Here is a 21,286-nt window from a genome sequence, read left to right as displayed (position 1 = left end):
TATATTTATAACTATTCATTGAAAAACTTTACATTCTTTAAAGAAATAGCCTCTTTTTCTGTTTTCAAAAAAAGATTGATCATTATATATTGATAATTGAACTCTTTAAAGAGCAAAACTGCTTGTAAAAATCTTCAATGGTAGTTAATTTAAGAATTGCATGCATTGACACCCTCGTATAATATCCTGTTTATTGTCTTTTTGCTTGGTGTAAAATAAAAAGAGTAATTTGTTCTGATTTATTTTAATTAATTTCTTTGTTCTTTCTTTCATTGTTTTTTCTGTCATTCATTCATTATTATTTTTATTTATTATGTCTTTGTGTTTGTTCATTTATTCAGCTTTATTATATCTTGTCTGGCCATTTTATAATTTTGGAAAGTGGAAAAGTGCTCAGGGTTTTATTGAAATATGAGCTATTATCTTTATTCTTTAAGAATGATACAAAAACATTTCTGAGAAAATGCAACAACAACAACAGATTTAGTATATATACATTATAACATAACCTCATTTCGAACTCGCCGTTGACGAAAATCATTGGCATTTTTCAAGGTGATGACATTTTTAAACAGCAAGCACAAATGAAAGGAAAGCAATGCAGAACATTTCAGAAAACAGGTTTACACATCCACTGAAGTGTATTCATAACGTTCAGATTCACAACCACTCTTCTTATAAGGAACATTAAAGTCGGCATGAAACACAAGTTGGAGTCTTTTCTTCCTTATGTGACGTATATATCCAAGTGGAACTGCTTCTGGAACAAGAACAAATGTAGGGCGGGGCTTGCTTTTGTCCGTGGGGAATTGACTGGGTTGTGGTTTGCTATTGGTGGATCTGATGTGATTGACAGGTAGCCCCGCCCTCATGACAGTAAACGCATCATAAGAGAAGAGAGAGGGGCAACATCTCTTCTCTGAGATAATAATGATGTGCAAAAATAATTTATAATAAATATTGCAAAATGCCATTAGAAATAAGGGTAACACTACAATAAGGTTCATTAGTTAACTACATTTATTAGCATGAATTTATAATGGACTGCACTTATGCAGCATTTATTAATCTTTGTCAATTTTCCATTTTGAAGTTCGTTCCACTTGGTGAAGTGGACGAGGGAAGTTTATATGTACAGACCCTCACTCCCTCGATTTGGACCGAGGGAGCGAGTCTACTTCATATGTACACTTCATGCAGCTCCATATACCACAATGCAACACGATTGTGACGTCAACGTATGTTGCGTTTAATTTAACCCACCACAAACAACTCTATGATATATTAATTATTAAGGGAAAAAAGTAAACAACTCAAACACACTTATATACATATAGAATGCTGCATTAAATAATTTCGTAAGGGAAAAAAATAAAAATAAAAATAAATCAACCCCTTAGTGGATTCTAAGTGATCAAGGGCTGAGCACGTTCCAATTCAGCCTATGGCAAAGTTTCCGGCAGTAGTTTTTTTTATTATTTTTTTTATTTTTTATTGCAGATAGAACAAGTATCCAACATAGCATACAATATTACAAAAAAACGAGAAACAATAATTGGTAGCAGGGGAACCAAAAATTATATCAAAATATTTTACACATGTTAATGACTTTTTGTTTTTTAACAATTTCAGAGAAGATATGAAGCAATCAAATTCGTTTCCGGCAGTAGTGGGCACTCATGCAACGTAAGCAATGAACGAGACGGAGGGAAGTTAGCGAGTGAACGGCATGGCAAATTTTGGACTGGAACGCAGCCCTAGTGTTGTCTAAAGTACAGACTTCGCTACCAAGTCGGTACTGAAATTTAAAAAATGTGACGCTTTGAGCGCTGTTGAGTGGACTCGTAAACGCCTCTGATTGGCCATTGTGTTCATGCGCTCATCAGATATGTCTGTGATTGGCTACAATGATCAACGCACGGGAGCGTTTGCGAGCACACCGAAGTGTTTGAAAGCGTTTTAAAAAACAGGAGCGGGGGCTTTTGAAAGCACAATCAGCGGACCGGTCCTGCTTTCAAACGCTCCCGTGTGTATCTGTGTAAGCGCTTGGAGAAGAGCGTCATTGATCTATACAACATGTTTTTGAAGCGCTGATCATTGTAGCCAATAAAAGACATATCCGATGAGCGTGTGAGAACAATGGCCAATCACAGGTGTTTACGACTCTAATCAACAGCGCTCAAAGCGTCACATTTTTAAAATTTCAGTACCGACTTGGTACCAAAGTCGGTACTTTTGTCAACACTATCAAGCACAGTGACTTTTAACAGAAAACTACTGAATGTGCGTCCGGTCAGACAACTGGCAGTAGATGGCTTGTGGGACGTACAAGTCTTAAACACACACACACACACATTATTAATTAAGAATTAATGATATCTGCAATACATTCATGTTGGTTCTGCTCTGTTTATCCTAAGGGGGGATATTGCTGCTCTCCCTGCTCTTATCCATGCTAGACCGCTTGTTCTTGCCCAGAACAGAACCATACCGCCAATCTAAACTGCATGCTAATTGTCAATCGTATTTGACGATAGTGGTCTAGACACTTGACAGAACTACTGAATGTTTGACGAATGTCTATCGCTCCATTCGGTCAGACAGCTGGCAGTGCAGAGAACAGATGGCTTGTGGGAAAACCAGAGAGCTGAATGTGTGTGTTCGGCATGTAAGAGTCTTAAAAACACACGCACACACAGTCCAGCGGCACCTGAAAAATCAGTCTCGATTTTGATTTCATGCTGACTTTAATGTTAGTTTTTGCAGGACAACTCAAGCACAGTGACTTTTAACAGAAAACTACTGGATGTGCGTCCGGTCAGACAGCTGGCAGTGCAGAGAACAGATGGCTTGTGGGAAAATCTGAGGGTTTGGCACGTACAAGTCTTAAAAACACACACGCACTCAGTCCAGCGCCCCCTGAAAGATCAGTCTGGCGACCTTGCCCTCGCGCGCGAGAGGCCTCATGCAGAACGGACACGCGGGGTAAAACCCGTGCGCCCCGTGCGGCAGCATCAGTTTGCTCCAGAAGGCCGCGGTCCGCTCTGAACACACGTGTCCGCAGGGGTTTAAGGCGTGCGTCGGGGGCGCCCCGTCCAGGTAGAAGCCCGACTCACGGCCCAGTTTGAGCGGCACGTATAAACCTCGCGTTCGGCACAGCGGACACTCTCTCTCGCCCGCCCTCAGCGGCACATGCTCCGCCTCGTCTTTCGCCTCAGACTCGTCGTCCTCCTCCTCGGTCGAGCCCTCGTTCGGGACCCTTCGGCGCCCCCTCCAGGCGTGGTACCCGTGCACGTGTCCGCAGTGCAGGTAGGCCCAGGGCTGGTCGTCGTGGGCCGGGCCGATGAAGGAGCGATCTGTGCTGGGGAAGGCGAGTGTTCGCAGGCCCACGGGACACTGAGGTCGAGCCGCGTTCAGCTCGCGCCGGAGCTCCTCCAGGTGTTTGAGGGTCGGCGTGCGGGACAGGCCTTCAGCCGAACGCCACAGGAGAGTCGCGCCGCACAGATCGATTAACGTGCCGTCCGTCAACTCCTGAGACTCGTTTTCAACCTAGAGAGAGAAGTAGAACGAATTGGTCAAGTCAAGTCACCTTCATTTATATAGCACTTTTAACAATATAGATTGTTTCAAAGCAGCTTTACAGTGATAACAGGAAATTAAAGTAACAGAGATTGTTTTGGCTTTACAGCAGCTCTAGAATAAAGTTATTGTCCAGTTAAAGTTAGTTTTGATTGATCATTATTAACTTAGGGGGCAGTTAGGAGTGTAACGATACCCTCATGTCACGATTCGATACATATCATGATACTGAACTCACAATACGATATTTTTGTGATACTCCAAGACTTATGGGAAAAGGTTAACAAAAAATGCACTGTTGATTAATATGCTAAATTGGGTATTACATTGTGGCTGTAAATGAATAGGACATTTTCTACTGTATTTGTTTGTGTATCCTGATATTGTTCTGATATTGTGCTCTATAAATAAACTTAAAACTTGGACTTGGTGCTGGTAACACAAAGCACAGGACAATAGTGACACCAGAATAAAAATATTCATCATTCTGAAGCTGAAAATACAGAATTATTTTAGACGAATATGTTTGCACTGACTAGATATATTTTAAATAATGTAGGCCTCTTTTAACTGGTAAAATAAGACATTGGCATTATCAGGATTCGGGACCTACAAATATTCCCCCACTGCATTACATTATGTTCAACATTATATTGTAGTTTCATGTAGTACTGACACTAAAACTCTGTAAACTTGATTTTTTTTTTCTCACACACAAATTTTCATTCTGGGTGAACTATACTCAATAAATATTGTCACTACCTACAATACATATTGTTGCATTTTTGTATTGCGATATATTGTGACATGATATATTGTTACACCCCTAGAACGTATAGCTACATAGTTATTTGAACATTAGTTTTCATATATTTTATATATTCAGGTGTTCATTGTCCTTTGACATGGAAGGCATTTGGAACTGACATATGGGAAAACAGCCACTTCTGTTAATAATCTAATCAGAATAATCATAAAATTGTCAGATATCAAACGATTAATAATCCTGCCTAATAGAATGGTTACTTTCAGAGGAGTTAAGTAAAGGTCAATCTGCACGGACTGTAAGCGGCCACTAGATGACGCTCTTATTTACTCATGAATCCGCATGCACTTCAAACATGATCACACAGTGAGTCAGTAAACGTACAGTGAGTTCATACAGAGTCATAGTGGAACAAATCCAAACCACATCCACTGTTTAGAGAGCACAAGATATCCAGAGAAACCTCCCAGCGTCACCTCGGGTTTTCTGTCTCACATATCTCAGACAGAGACACACACACACATCTCAGACAGAAACACGCATCTCCACATCTCAGACAGACACACACACATCTCCACATCTCAGACACACACACACACACACACACACACACCTCAGACAGAAACACGCATCTCACATCTCAGACAGACACACATCTCCACATCACACACACACACACACACACACACACACACACACACACACACACACACACACACACACACACACACACACACACACACACACACACACACACATCTCAGACAGACACACATACACACATCTCAGACAGACACACACACATCTCCACATCTCAGACAGACACACACACTCATCTCAGACAGACACACACACATCTCCACATCTCAGACAGACACACATATCTCCACATCTCACACACACACACACACACACACACACACACACACACACACACACACACACACACACACACCTCAGACAGACACACACACATCTCCACATCTCAGACAGACACACACACTCATCTCAGACAGACACACACACATCTCCACATCTCAGACAGACACACACACACACACAGACACACACACACACACACACACACACACACACACACACACACACACACACATCTCAGACAGACACACACACATCTCCACACCTCAGACAGACACACATCTCAGACAGACACACACACACACACACACACACACACACACACACACACATCTCCACATCTCAGACAAACTCACACACAAACAAATCTCCACATCTCAGACAGACACACACACACATCTCCACATCTCAGACAGACACACACACACATCTCCACATCTCAGATAGACACACACACACATCTCCACATCTCAGACAGACACACACACACATCTCCACATCTCAGATAGACACACACACACATCTCCACATCTCAGACAGACACACACCCAAAATTTTCATTTTCATGCTGTTTACGTGAAACAATTTTTATTTATTTATTTATTTGATTTTGGGTGAAATAATGATTTGTTTGTGAGATTCAACTTATATAGATTCAATATAGATTAAATAAGACCCATTATGAGCTATACAATTCTGCTGAACACATATTGAGAAATACAGGATCCAGGAACTAAGAGATGTTCAGAACTGTTGTTTACCAGCGACTGTCATTTCATAACGTCTCATTCTCACACACTGAGCATCCAGAAAAAAAGCTGCATGGCGAGGTTACGGACAGGCCTTCTGACGCCATGGAGACCAGATTTAACAACACAACAAACATTCCAGTCGGACGGGAGTCATATCACGCACAACAGCACAAACACACACACACACACACACAAACACACACACACACACACACAGGACACGACACGACACAAGCTTTGTGCTCATGTACTCTCTGTGGGCTTTCGCTGATTGAAAAGATACACAAATACAAAAAACTCTTATTCACACTGGAAAACTGAACAACGCTTCTGGTGTGTGTGTGTATGTGTGTGTGTATGTGTGTGTGAGATTCCAGATAAGGACGGTGGGAATTTTGTTGTCATGGTGACGTTTGAGAAACACAACAAGGAAATCTTACCCTAATGTTTCTCTGTGCATCACCAAAATGTCGCTATGGTGAAGTTTTGACCTTGTTTCGGAGCATTTCATTATGGCTCAGTGATTCTCGGCCCTCACTTTGGTTGTAAGTTTAATCAGAAAGTCTATGAAATCATGTAAATCTTCGTCTTTGAGGAACTCTCACCAGTTTGCCGGGTTTCTGAGCCGATCGTGTCTCTCGCAGTGTGAAGACGTTCCCGCACACCGAGATCTCCCTCCAGGCGCTCGGCTTGGACTCGCAGGTGAAGCCGTGTCGCGGGCGCATCACCAGCACGCCGTTCGTGGTCAGACCGTCCATCTGCCCGTCAGCGCACCACCACTTCGCCGCTTTCTCCTGAGGACAGAGGGAAAACAGGCTCATTCACGCATTCGTTCTGATTCACTGATTCATTCATTCACTCACTTTATTCACTGGTTTATTGATTCACTCAATTTATTCACTGATTCATTCATTCACTTACTTTATTCAGTGGATCATTCATTCACTGATTCATTCACTCACTTTATTCACTGGTTTATTCATTCACTCACTTTATTCACTGATTCATTGATTTACTTACTTTATTCAGTGGTTCATTCATTCACTCACATCATTCTCCAATTCATTCACTCGCTCACTTCATTCACTGATTCATTCATTCACTCACTTCATTCACTGATTCATTCATTCACTTTAGTCACTGATTCATTGATTTACTTACTTTATTCAGTGGTTCATTCATTCACTCACATTATTCTCCGATTCATTCATTCGCTCACTTCATTCACTGATTCATTGATTCGCTCACTTCATTCACTGATTCATTGATTCGCTCACTTCATTCACTGATTCATTGATTCGCTCCCTTCATTCACTGATTCATTAATTCGCTCACTTCATTCACTGATTCATTCATTCGCTCAATTCATTTACTGATTCATTCATTTATTCCCTCACATAGACTACAGTTCAAAAGTTTGGGGTCAGTAAAAAAATAAAAAAATATAAACTAATACTTTTTCATCAAGAATGCATAAAATTGATCAAAAGTGACAGTAAAAACATTTATAATGTCTTTCTTTCTTTTGAACTTTTTCATTTATCAAAGAATCCTTTATTTTATTTTTGTCAAAAATATGAAGTGAAATATCAACAATAATCAGACATGTCTCTTGAGCATCAAATCACCGAAGAAATGATGCTGAAAATTCAGCTTTGATCACAGAAAAAATATATATTTTACAGTATATTCACATAGAAAACTTATTTTAAATTATAATGAAGATTTCTTTCAAAAACATAAAAAAAATCATTCCGACCCAAACTTATGAACGGTAGTGTCGATCATTCTCTTGCATTTGTTCACTCACTCACTTGTTCATTTTCAGCTCTCCAGGATCAGTGAACACATGAATGCATCGTGGAACGGATGGATGGATGGATGGATGAGTGTGAAAGACTGTTAGAGAGGAAGAGAGTGTGTTTGACCCACCCCCAGGAAGATGCTTTTGGCCGAGTCGAAGCCGGCGGCGTAGATGCGCGCGGTGTACGGCGGGTCTCGCTCACACACGATCCGACACGCGAACCGCGAGATGGTGCTCTGAGACGACAGCGTGTCGCTGTTACCGTGACAACCAGGCGCATTGTCCAATACCACAAAATCAATGGGGCTTTCAGTGGACCGGCCGATCTGCAAAAGAAGGATGTTTTTATAGGGTTTGTGCAATGACGAAATGAGCAAAATCAGACTGATATCAATATGGTCAACTTTCAGTGCTTAAAGAATGCTTATATGTGGGTGTTTGAAAGACAGAATAAAAAGACATAAAAAAGGGAAATCCAGTCAAGATAAATTAAACCCACTAAGGTCGTCCTGGGTCGACATTTCATTCAGTAACATTAGGCAGTTTTGATTTATATGCCGTTTATTATTGATAATCGCGCTATTTTATACATGCATATGATTACATTTGCTATCGCTTGTTTCTGCGTCTTCTCCTGTGTTTTGATCAAGAGATTCTGGACTCTTTCAGAAGATGTGTAATAGAGCTCGGTGTCACAAATGAAGGAAAGTTCAGTCAATGGCGGGGAAGGAGTTAATTTTGTTTTTGGTGTTTCGGTAAAAAAAAAAAAAATCGGTGCATCACTTGTTCAAAGGATGCAAATAAAGAACTATGAAAGCTTGTTTCCGCCACTGGATGAAAAATGAAAAAGGTAATTGCAACTTTTTATCTTGGGATTTAGAATTGCGTAATATAAACTCGCAATAGCAAGTTATAAAGTCCGAATTGTGAGATATAAACTCGCAATTAGATGTAATAAAGTTTATATCTCGCAATTCTGGGAAAAAAAGTCAGAATTGCAAGTTTATCTCTTGCAATTCAGACTTTATAACTTGTGAATTGTGAGATATAATTGTATATAATTGATTAAGATATAATTGTCTAACGAATTGTGAGATATAAACTCGCAATTGCGATAAAAAGTCAGATAAAAAGTCGCAATTAATTTATGTTCTTTTTTTTGGTGCCGGAAACAAGCTTCCATAGGTTCCCAGAAAGCAATTTTGCGTTTAAAAGACATCTAATAGCTTTCCAGACACAGACGTCTAGGCTAAAACAAGGCAAAATTTGGGCTGTCGGTGAAAATTGAATAGACGTCTAAACCATAACCCGAGAATAGATGCACAGGCTACGCACAGAACATGTCATAGAAATGAAACCAAACACCTTGTAATACCTGTTGACTTAGCTTACATGATGGAATATCATACATCTCACAAGTTATTTTGGCAAAAACAACATGTAACCAAACTCAAGGTTATGTTGGCTAGAAGTGGGTTACTCATAGCCGGACTATATCGGGTCTATAGTTAACCAAGAAGCTGAAATGACAGCTATTGCATGCTTGGTTATGGCACAAATCCAGCAAACAAAAAACGCACCTGAAACATGTCAGTGCTGCTGTCGTGTGTGTACTCCACCACCACCGTCTGCGCTCGGGACAGTGTGTACGAGACACTGTGCTGGTCTTTGTTGCTGATGGCCTGTAGAAACACCAAAACCCTTGTCATGAGCAGGCAGGAGTAACAGATGACAGAGAAACGCGAGGATACGATAAATGTGTTCCATGCTACATGAGTTAACATGCCTTAGATGGTGAGGGTTGATAAAGAAAAAAGCTCACATTTAAACACTCGGCTTGTGCAGATCCAATATGACACATATGAATGAGCAATACAACTTTTAAAGTCATATAAAAGTGATGATCGTGTAAACGGGTGTACCTTGGCGGTCTGCGGACTGCATGTGCTGTGGACGGTGCTGGGTTTGACCCCGTTGGCTTTGGGTCTCTTTAACAGTGCGAAGCGGCTTCTCCTTCTGCCCCGGTCTCCGTTCGGCAGAGAGCCGTTGTAGCTGTGAGGTAAACACAATCTGATTCATTCATTTTCTCACTTCATTGACTGATTCATTCATTTACTCACTTCATTCACTGATTCATTCAGTCTCTCACTTCATTCTCTGATTCATTCATTCACTGATTAATTCATTAATTTGCTCACTTCATTCTCTGATTCATTCATTCACGGATTCATTCATTCACTCACTTCACTCACTGATTCATTCATTCACTCACTTCACTCACTGATTCATTCATTCACTCACTTTATTCACTGGTTCATTCATTCACACTTCATTCACTGGTTCATTTATTTGCTGACTTTATTCACTGATTCATTCATTCGCTCACTTCATTCGCTGATTCATTCATTCACTCATTTCATTCACTGATTTATTCATTTATTTGCTCACTTCATTCACGGATTCATTCATTCGTTAACTTCATTCACTGATTCATTCATTCATTTACTCACTTCATTCACTGATTAATTCATTCATTTGCTCACTTCATTCACTGATTCATTAATTTGGTCACTTCATTCACTGATTCATTCATTGGCACACTTCATTCGCTGATCCATTCATTCACTCACTTCATTCACTGATTCATTCATTCACTCACTTCATTCACTGATTCATTCATTCACTCACTTCATTCACTGATTCATTCATTCGCTCACTTCAATCACTGATTCAATCATTCGCTCACTTCATTCACTGATTCATTCATTCACTCACTTCATTCACTGATTCAATTATTCACTCACCTTATTCACTGATTCATTCATTCGCTGATTCATTCACTGATTCATTTATTCGCTCACTTCATTCACTGATTCATTTATTCGCTCACTTTATTCACTGATTCAGTCATTCGCTCACTTCAATCACTGATTCATTCATTCGCTCACTTCATTCACTGATTCATTCATTCACTCACTTCATTCACTGATTCAATTATTCACTCACCTTATTCACTGATTCATTCATTCGCTGATTCATTCACTGATTCATTTATTCGCTCACTTCATTCACTGATTCATTTATTCGCTCACTTTATTCACTGATTCAGTCATTCGCTCACTTCATTCACTGATTCAATCATTCGCTCACTTCATTCACTGATTCATTCATTCGCTGATTCATTCACTGATTCATTCATTCACTCACTTCATTCACTGATTCAATTATTCACTCACCTTATTCACTGATTCATTCATTCGCTGATTCATTCACTGATTCATTTATTCGCTCACTTCATTCACTGATTCATTTATTCGCTCACTTTATTCACTGATTCAGTCATTCGCTCACTTCATTCACTGATTCAATCATTCGCTCACTTCATTCACTGATTCATTCATTCGCTGATTCATTCACTGATTCATTTATTCGCTCACTTCATTCACTGATTCATTTGTTCGCTCACTTTATTCACTGATTCAGTCATTCACTCACTTCAATCACTGATTCAATCATTCGCTCACTTCATTCACTGATTCATTCATTCACTCACTTCATTCACTGATTCAATTATTCACTCACCTTATTCACTGATTCATTCATTCGCTGATTCATTCACTGATTCATTTATTCGCTCACTTCATTCACTGATTCATTTATTCGCTCACTTTATTCACTGATTCAGTCATTCGCTCACTTCATTCACTGATTCATTCATTCGCTCACTTCGCTCACTTCATTCACTGATTCATTCATTCGCTCACTTCATTCACTGATTCATTCATTCGCTCACTTCATTCACTGATTCATTCATTCACTCACTTCATTCACTGATTATTTCATTCACTCACTTCATTCACTGATTCATTCATTCACTCACTTCATTCACTGATTCATTCATTTATTTGCTCACTTCATTCACTGATAGATTCATTCGCTCACTTCATTTACTGATTCATTTATTTGCTCACTTCATTCACTGATTCATTCATTCGCTCACTGCATTCACTGATTCATTTATTTGCTCACTTCATTCACTGATTCATTCATTCGCTCACTTCATTCACTGATTCATTCATTCGATCACTTCATTTACTGATTCATTAATTGATTTGCTCATTTCATTCACTGATTCATTCATTCGCTCACTTCATTCACTGATTCATTTATTTGCTCACTTCATTCACTGATTAATTCATTCGCTCACTTCATTCACTGATTCATTCATTCGATCACTTCATTTACTGATTCATTAATTGATTTGCTCATTTCATTCACTGATTCATTCTTTCGCTCACTTCATTCACTGATTCATTAATTCGATCACTTCATTCACTGATTCATTCATTCATTCACTTCATTCACTGATTCATTCATTCACTCACTTCATTCACTGATTCATTAATTCACTCACTTCATTCACTCACTTCATTCACTGATTCATTCATTCACTCACTTCATTCACTGATTCATTCATTTGCTCACTTCATTCACTGATACATTCATTTATTCACTCGCATTGACTATTGTTCAAACATTTGGGGTCACACAAAAAAATAAACATTCTTTTTCATCAAGGATAAATTAAATTGATCAAAAGATAAAAAATTACAGTAAAGACATTTATAATGTTACAAAAGATTCTATTACACATAAATGCAGTTCTTTTGAACATTCTTATCAAGTAATCCTGAAAAATAAAATGTATCACGGTTCCTTTAAAAATGAAAATTGAAATATCAACATTAAAAATAATCAGAAATGTTTCTTGAGCATCAAATCATCATATTAGAGTGATTTCTGAAGGATCATGTGACACTGAGGACTGGAGTAATGATGCTGAAAATTCAGCTTTGATCAAATAAATTACAGAGAGCCGTTGTAGCCTTGCAGAAAACAAAACCGCTGGAGCACAATCTTGCATTAGTAAGACTTGCTAAAGCATGAATGCAAACCTTACCCAAGGATGACGAGCTCTCCGTATTTGACGGGTTTAGACGAGCTCAGCAGCTCCTGCTCGGGGGACAACATCGCTCGTATCTTCTGCTCAAACACTTCCTCTGAAATGTCTTTTGCCTTTCTTGATCTTCCTTCCTCAGAGCTCCACCATCACGGCCTTATCAGAAGACATCTGCAAACATATGAAAACACAGGTTATGTTATTAATCTGTGGCCCTAAACGCATGACTAAGCAACAGATGCCTGTGTTAGGTCACAGATCGTTCTCATAATACACGCATTGTAAAGTAGCACAACATCTAAAGCCTTGAATGTTAGCGATGCAAGTCTTATTCGCACCTGTAGGGAGGCGTCACTGAGACTATAGTGCAACAATATATAATATATTATGAATTGTCGAAAGAGAATAAACAAAGAGTCCAATAACAAGTAAAAGTAAAGAGGTCTTCAAAATATGAAGCACAAATATCTCTGAGATGGTTTCACTTCCTCTCAGCGCGGGCTGGCATCAGTGTTGTTTTGCTCCGTCAGGGTCAAGCGGTCACGAAAGTCAGTCATGTTGACACGCGATAAAAACCACAAACATAAAAATAGCAGGAGACAGACATCACCTTTCTGACACAAAAACATCAACTCTTACAGCCACAATCACCAGGGTAAACATAACTATAAAACAGCCATACATGTTTAAACCAAAACACACACACGCACACATACACAAGTGCAATGCAACAAACAAATAAACAAAACTAAACTAAATGTGTGAAGCAACAAACACACCAACAACTCAACGCGCAAAGCAAAAAATTTAAACAACAAACAAAACAATAAAAAATGTAAAGCACGAAATAACCAGCAAACACAAAAACTATTCAAATTCAACAAACATCGAACAAACAAACCAGCACAACAATTGAAAGCAACAAATGAAAACAAACATAAATAAAAATGTAACGCAGCACAAATGAGCCAAACAATAAATGAACATAAAAATGTAAAGCAGCAAACATACACATCAATCAACGAAGAAACACAATTGCAAATCAACAAACAAACCAACAACCATAAACACAACTACAAAACAACAAACATAAATAAGAAAAAAAAACATAAAAATAAATCAAGGACAAATCAACAAACAAACAAATGTAAACAAGAACTAAACAACAGACAAACATAAACACAAGCATAACATCAGAAAGATACAAAGTTGTGTGTACAGAGTATTGGAGTAAGGCAACTGTGCGATTAATTTTTTCAGCAACTTCATAACTAACAGCAAGCCACACACACACACACACACACACACACACACACACGTGTGTAAATGTGCAGAACCTCCTCCTTCATCCGTGCTCTCTCTCTCTCCTGCAGGACTGAATGAATGAGCAGAGACTCAGAAACACTGATCTCTGATCCAGCACTTCATCATCCACTCACAGAAACACCCCGACTTCGTGTGAATAAACTCTTCACCTCATCCTTGCCTCACTCTCTCTCTCTCTCTCTCACACACACACACACACTAACCTAAACTCACAAAGCCAGATATGTTTCTAACGGACAAACAGTGAGCTCAAAAGGCAGTGTGTGTGTGTGTGTGTGTGTGTGTGTGTGTGTGTGTGTGTGTGTGTGTGTGTGTGTGTGTGTGTGTGTGTGTGCGTGTGTGTGTGTGTGTGTGTGTGTGTGTGTGTGTGTGTGTGTGTGTGTGTGTGTGTGCGCGAGTGTCCCTGTATCCATGCCAGACATTTGCTCAGAATACAGGAGACACTTTGCACTCTTGCCAGCCGATTACAACACTGTGCAGTGTTTCCACGGCAACACAGTACACACAAATGTAGGACACACACTAACACACACCTCTCTGGGCGCGTGCTCTTTAAAGTATGCATGTTTGGTAATGAGGAACTGTGATTTATGACCCATTTCTGAGCATCTAAACACACACCTGCGCGTGTACAAGTTTAGCTGAGACTTCTGGTCCGGTGTAGCGTTTGGGTTAAAGATAAAGATAGCTAGGCAGTTGCTAAGAGGGGTTGCTAGGGTGTCATGTTGTTGCACACCAGGTGAAAATTTTCTGATCACTTATAAAAGCAATAACAAGTAATGATAGAGACATTCATATATGGGACTTGAATATTTACGAACTTTTAGGAAGCATGATGCATTCATTTTTATAGCCTAATAAAGCCTAAATAATACTGAAAATAGTTTAAACCAACGAATGAAAAGTTTATTTTTATCTATTTAACATTAACTTACAGTAGTCAAGGACATCTCTTTTTGGTCTTTTCTTCCCTCAGGTAGATCGCTTCTGTCGCGCGAAACAATCGGCTGGTTAATTATTTGAATTTAACTTAATTGACGAGAATACTTTTTGTGCGCAAAAAAAAAAAAATAACGACATTACAACTATTAATTTCCTTCTCTGTGGGCCTCGAGTCAGGTTTAACAGCGTACGCTTCTGTTGTTGTACGTCACACGGATCACCCACATGACCAACGTCGGCCAATAGTGAGCCTACATGTGACGTAGCTCTACACAATTACACTAGTTTAACTGACTAGAGGCCCACAGAGAAGGAAATGAATAGTTGAAATAAAGTCGTTATTTATGTTTGTTTTGCGCACAAAAAGTATTCTCGTCGCTTGATAAACTTTATATTGAGCCACTGTAGTCACTTTGTACTATTTTAACGATTTCTTTAATAACTTTTCGAGGCCGGCAAGTTTCAATCCCTCAAGAAGCCTATGGACTAGTATGGAGGAGTGATCCAGCGCTCAGATTTAATCAAAAATATCTTAATTCGTGTTCCGAAGATGAACGAAGGTCTTACGGGGTTGGAACAACATGAGGGTGAGTAAATACTGACAGAATTTTCATTTTTGGGTGAACTATCCCTTTAATTGATGGACTCATGAATATTAATCACGTTGTCTTCATTCGGCAAAAGTGATTTGCTTAAGTCAAATTGCGGGCAATGTTGGCCCCGCCCATTTCCGAATCAGTGACCTCTGCTTGGTCTTCATTTTAAAGTCCCCCTGTATTCAATCATTGTATGCCTTAAAACTCATCTTTGATCGCCGAAATTACATATTTAAACGTTTTTTACTTGAAAAAAATGTCAGCATGCCTTAAAATATCTTGAATGTAACTCTACACCCTTGCCTCATTTAGTATACGGGGTTCTATGAATATGCAAATGAGCCCCGCCTCCACTTACTCACAGCAGCTCAGAGATCCACTCGTTGACGATCACACATTGATCTGATTGGTTACAGAAACACCAGCGATTTCAAACTGTTTTTAAGACTGTCTTTGGTTCACTGCAGTTTTAAGCAGAAAATACTCAGCAATGGTGTCGACTTATGAATTTACACATGGTTTGTCTTTGTAGCACATTAAAAACACCACATAGACATATAAACAACATTAAAAACTTAATTTTCACCACAGGGGAACTTTAAACCTTCGTTTTACGCCTACGGCCATAATTATTTTCCTCACACTGTTCACGGTTAAGCAAAGTTAACTTCTTAAAGTCACAATGAAATCAAAATTGATAATTCTCATTTTATAACGGAATATAGCTGTATCTATTATAAATGATTAATCCGTGCATATATATTTTTTTTAAATTCATATCGTAATCTTTAATCAAAGTAACTTCTATGATGACGAGTGCGGGGCAACCTGTCACTCACATCAGATCCACCAATAGCAAACCACAACCATCCAATCAATCCCTCACAAAATCAAGCCCCGCCCTACATTTATTCTTGTTTGTGAAGCCGTTTCATTATTATATACGTCACAATAGTTAAGAAAAGACTATCACAAATTCTCTTTCATGCTGACTAATAAATGAAGCTATTATTGCTCAAAAAGAGAGAATTAAGTACAGGCCTATTTTAAAGTGAGATTGACAAAAACCCAAAGTATCAGCAATACACTCAGAAAAAAAGGTACAAAAGCTGTCACTGGAGGCGGTTCCTTTTCAAAAGGTACACCTTTGTACCGGATGAGTGCTTATTAGTACTTCAAAGGTACATACTGGTACCAGAGGTGTACATATTAGTACATAAATGGACATATGTGGCAGCTTTTGTGTTATTCTTTCTGAGAGTGTGGTCTACATCTGTAGCTCTGTAAGTCAGTGTGTGAGAGGGAAGGTGTGTATGTCGACACAGAGCTTCGTTCACTCTGGATACACGCACCCATCCCGACGCACGAGTCAAACGCTGACTTCACCGTCACACAACAGAGGGGCTTTATGACACACAACCTCCACGCTGATGCTGACACACACTCAACGCTGCCTTACACAGCCTGAATTCACTTCATCCAGGCTACTGTGTGTGTGTAAGAGTGTGTGTTTAACGGCACTGTTTTAGCAGTGCAACTCTCTGTTTTGATAATGCCGCAAAGGCTTATTATCTCAAACGTATAGGCCTACATGTACAATGCAAAGTTAAAGTTGTGTAAAGGATCTAATGCAAATATCACAGAAGAAAAGCTTCTTTATAACTGTAAAGTCTTCCGTCAGGCGCTTCATTTATAGAAACTTTAATGGGATCATTTTATGGAAATAGTTTTAATTAAAATAGGGGTTATTAAAATGTAAAATATGAAAATGATTAAAATAGGGGTTGTATGCTTTAGTTTATTTTGTTTGTGTATTTGTTTTTAGTATTATCATTATAGGATGTAACATGTTTTAGTTAATATATTATATGTTATAGAATGCTTTAGTGAAAGTTTTTGTTTTATGAATGTATAAGGAAGATAGATTGATGTTGTCTGTGAGAATTGAATGTGGTTGCTGCTATTGTAACAAATCTTATTTCCTGAGAAGGATTAATTAAGTATCTATCATTTACATTACATTACATTTATTCATTTAGTAGCCACTTTTATCTAAAGCGACTTACAAATGAGAACAATATAGAAGCAGTTAAACTAACAGTTGGACAACAATGTGCAAGTGCTATGACTCCTCTCAGTTTAATCTAAACAAATAAACAAATAAAATAATTATAAATAAACAACAACAAAAATTGTCTATCTATCAAGTTATTTCATTAAGTAAAATTATGTAAAATGCTTTGTCAGAAATAACCCATTAAACATTAAAGTATTAAGCAACCATTTAAAGTATTTCTGGCATAAATGGTTCTTTAAAATGGAGTCTAGAACCCTAAGGTTCTAAAATAGAACCCCACTGATTCCTTTTCAACAAAATCTTCAGGAAATTCCAGATCTATCAGCACAGACTATTTTTTTTTTGTTCAAACATTAAAGACAAGTTTTCTTGTCCAGTCGAAATCTTGGTTACACAACACCATTTTATCAATGTTGTATAATAGAGCAAGCATCATAACACACACGTTCGTCCCTGCTCTTTTCACACACTCATTGCAGTGCATTAATGAGTTGAAGCGTGTCTGTATATCAGCAGTGATTCAGACCCAGTGCAGTGTTTCAGCTTTACTCACACAACCCGACACCGACCCGTCAACCGAGTTTGAGCTGAAGCAGAAAATAGAGTCAGCTAGAGCTGAAGACAGGAATAAGGAGAACAAAGACAGTGAAGGGATGCTGTGTGTGTGTGTGTGTGTGTGTGTGTGTGTGTGTGTGTGTGTGTGTGTGTGTGTGTGTTTACTTCATTTAGTTCAAATGTTTATTATGCATTGAGTTTGCACACATTAACAGAATGCTGACAAGTTCATACAATTTTTTCAATGAAAGGAAGTGTGGAAATTTTCACTATTGAACAAAACTGTAAACAAAAACTATAAATATAATGTTCAAGCTGTTTTCATTATTCAGAGAGAGTGACTTTCTTTTCATGAAACAGCCTTTCAATAAAAATAAAAAAGTTAATCTTTATGGATGCGTTTTTGTTATATTGCTTGTGTTTTTTGTGTGGGGGGTTTTGAGAAAAAATCCACTAAATGAATATAAACAATGTAAATGATTTAACAATATTTAAACAACTTTTCTGTGGTTTACATATGCCTATTTATCTGTTTCATGATACTTTTTTCATTTTTCTGTTATTTTTGGGTGACAATGTCTAATATTAAGATATCACAAAATGATTTGGTAAGGGTGTGTTTACAAAACTTCGGTAATGCTAATTGTATCGTAGCCTGAGATGTTTGAACTGAGTTTGTAAGGTCAGAAATGAGAGACTCGCGCGCCAGCGAAGGACGATTTGATCCGGATGAAGATCCTAACCCTCTTCTTCTTCTTCACACAGACACTCAGAAAAACGATACGCTTAATTATTCATAAACTCCTGCAGCATTCAAACCTCACAACATCTGACAATCATACAATATCATGACAGCTGTCCATCAATCAACGCTGCTGCTCAATCCGGGACAACCAAAGCAGTGCACAACAAAGAAACTGGATTTTTGCATGAATGTATATACTAATAAATGATATTTGAGCTAGCCTATAAAGTATAGTCATACATATGGGATTAAAATTTTAATCTACTACAGATATGAAGAGAGAAGGTAAAGCAGGCACTTGAAGTGAAGAGGAGCATATAACTCTGTGAAACATTTTTTTTCCTTCTTTTGAATCATATCAAGGTTAAACAGACACGGAGTAACCTACTTTTAATATTTATATTTCGTAGACTAATAAAACCATAGGATTTATTTTAGTTTAGTTAATTTCTGCAGAGGTAGTTAAATTGAACATTTTGCTAGCTTCTTGCAAACGTTTGCATATGCCATTATTACACTGCTTTAAGTTCCGTTCACTAAAGGTAAGCTTACCTCTAATAAGACTTTAAGTGAGCCTTCTCAGATATGCGCCAAACTACAGAAACTCCAGCTGGACTGACTCGGGTATTGTCGGAAATAAATGACAACAGTCGTTCTGTTTGTCGGAATAAAGTCTAAATGAAATCATGTAATGTCCCCAGCAGTCTCAGTGTACTGACAGACGTAAAGAATCACTCGCTTCTGTCTCCACACAGACAGAGAGAGAGAGAGAGAGAGAGAGAGAGAGAGAGAGAGAGAGAGAGAGCTGACGTCACAGAACGCCTCGCCAGGAACTATGGGTAATGCAGTCCAGCCATTAATCATGAACTAACCCATTATTTTTTGGATTTGTAGTTTTATTACCTCAGAAAATTGTTGTTAGTGACCTTCACACACAATAGGGAGCATGACATTGTATAACTAACTTATACTATGTTATTTAGAAATTTTATAACTTCAACGTTCATATTAACAGTATCAAGTATCAGTATCACAACAGAACAGAGCTAGAATAGAATATAATATAATGTGGCATATATTAGCATAAGATATAAAACTTTTAACACAATATGACATAATAGAACAGAACAGAATGTAACAGACTAGATTAGAACATCTAGCAATAAATAGAATTGAATTGAATAGAATTGAATAGAATAGAATGTGTCCTATAATGGCATATACTGTATATACACACACACACACACACACACACACACACACACACACACACACACACACACACACACACACACAATATTTACAATATATAAAAACTAGCATAATATGACTTATAGAGCAGAAGAGTATGTAACAAACTAGATTAGAACAAATGAGAAGAAATAGAAAAACAACAGAGTAGAATAGATTGTGACAGACTGAATTTGAACAAACTGACTATTTTCTATATAACCTATTTGTTCAAATTAAGTCTGTCACATTTAAAAAAATAGAGCAAAACAGAATAGAAAAGAACATAATATAATAGAATAGAATGTGGCATATATAGCACAAGATATAATATATCGTAGTATGACATAATAGAACAGAATAGAATGTAACAGACTAGATTAGAACATATAGTAAAATAGAATAGAATAGAATGTGGCAGACTGAATTTGAACAAACAGACTGTATGAGGACACATAGTGAAATAGAATAGAACAGAATAGAATAGATCTTAAAAGGTGTATAAAATCCCCGGGTGACATCATTGTTTGGCGAGTTTGAGTGAGTGTTTGTCATGCAGTGATAGGGCGTGTGGAACAGACACAGGTGTAGTCATGGGTGTAGTCCACACAAACACAAACAGCCCTGCGTTTACTCACACACTTCTCTGCTGTGACCTTTAGTCTCTCGTCAAGCCCAGCCATCCCCAAATTACCCTTTAAAGTGAGTCAGATTCACTCACAGCAACAGCTTCAAACACTTCACTCATTCAGCCAAAGCCTGGCAGAGGAAATCACGGATCTGTTCTGTTTCATATCTGTCTGACTCTCTCTCTCTCTCTCTCTCTCTCTCTCTCTCTCTCTCTCTCTCTCTCTCTCTCTCTCTCTCTCTCTCTCTCTCTCACACACACACTCTCTCTCTCTCTCTCTCTCTCTCTCTCTCTCTCTCTCTCTCACACACACACACTCTCTCTCTCTCTCTCTCTCTCTCTCTCTCTCTCTCTCTCTCTCTCTTCTCTCACACACACACACACACACACACTCTCTCTCTCTCTCTCTCTCTCTCTCTCTCTCACACACACACACACACACCTCTC

The 21,286-nt window shown here is 38.4% G+C and overlaps 1 protein-coding gene and 1 long non-coding RNA gene across 10 annotated transcripts; both read right to left on the bottom strand.

Moving 5' to 3' along the window:
* Positions 1-399: 399 nt before the first annotated feature.
* Positions 400-20,868, bottom strand: peli1a (pellino E3 ubiquitin protein ligase 1a). Of its 9 annotated transcripts, none has more exons than XR_013207735.1 (8): positions 19,534-19,762; positions 12,741-12,911; positions 9,703-9,832; positions 9,361-9,462; positions 7,909-8,106; positions 6,582-6,770; positions 2,145-3,549; positions 400-1,902 (listed from the first exon to the last, which is right to left on the bottom strand). XR_013207735.1 is itself a non-coding variant. In XM_077245771.1 (7 exons), the coding sequence occupies exons 2-7, from the start codon at positions 12,809-12,811 to the stop codon at positions 2,905-2,907; spliced, it is 1,335 nt and encodes a 444-aa protein (XP_077101886.1). In that variant the 5' UTR covers positions 12,812-12,911; positions 20,850-20,868; the 3' UTR covers positions 400-2,904. The 9 variants fall into 9 exon arrangements, 6 of the variants coding, with proteins under 6 accessions (XP_077101886.1, XP_077101881.1, XP_077101885.1 ...); XR_013207736.1 differs by having other exon boundaries at positions 400-1,820; positions 2,262-3,549; positions 19,534-19,738; XR_013207737.1 differs by lacking the exon at positions 19,534-19,762 and adding an exon at positions 14,078-14,295 and having other exon boundaries at positions 400-1,820; positions 2,262-3,549.
* Positions 4,872-5,478, bottom strand: LOC143753454 (uncharacterized). Its single transcript, XR_013207738.1, has 3 exons — positions 5,366-5,478; positions 5,083-5,129; positions 4,872-4,917 (listed from the first exon to the last, which is right to left on the bottom strand). It is a non-coding gene; the product is annotated as an uncharacterized LOC143753454 (long non-coding RNA).
* Positions 20,869-21,286: the final 418 nt, after the last annotated feature.

Source organism: Siphateles boraxobius, unplaced genomic scaffold, assembly GCF_051911475.1.
Source record: "Siphateles boraxobius isolate OS27281-9 unplaced genomic scaffold, OSU_SipBor_1 29, whole genome shotgun sequence".
NCBI classification, from domain to species: domain Eukaryota; kingdom Metazoa; phylum Chordata; class Actinopteri; order Cypriniformes; family Leuciscidae; genus Siphateles; species Siphateles boraxobius.
This window is presented reverse-complemented; position numbering and strand designations above follow the sequence as displayed.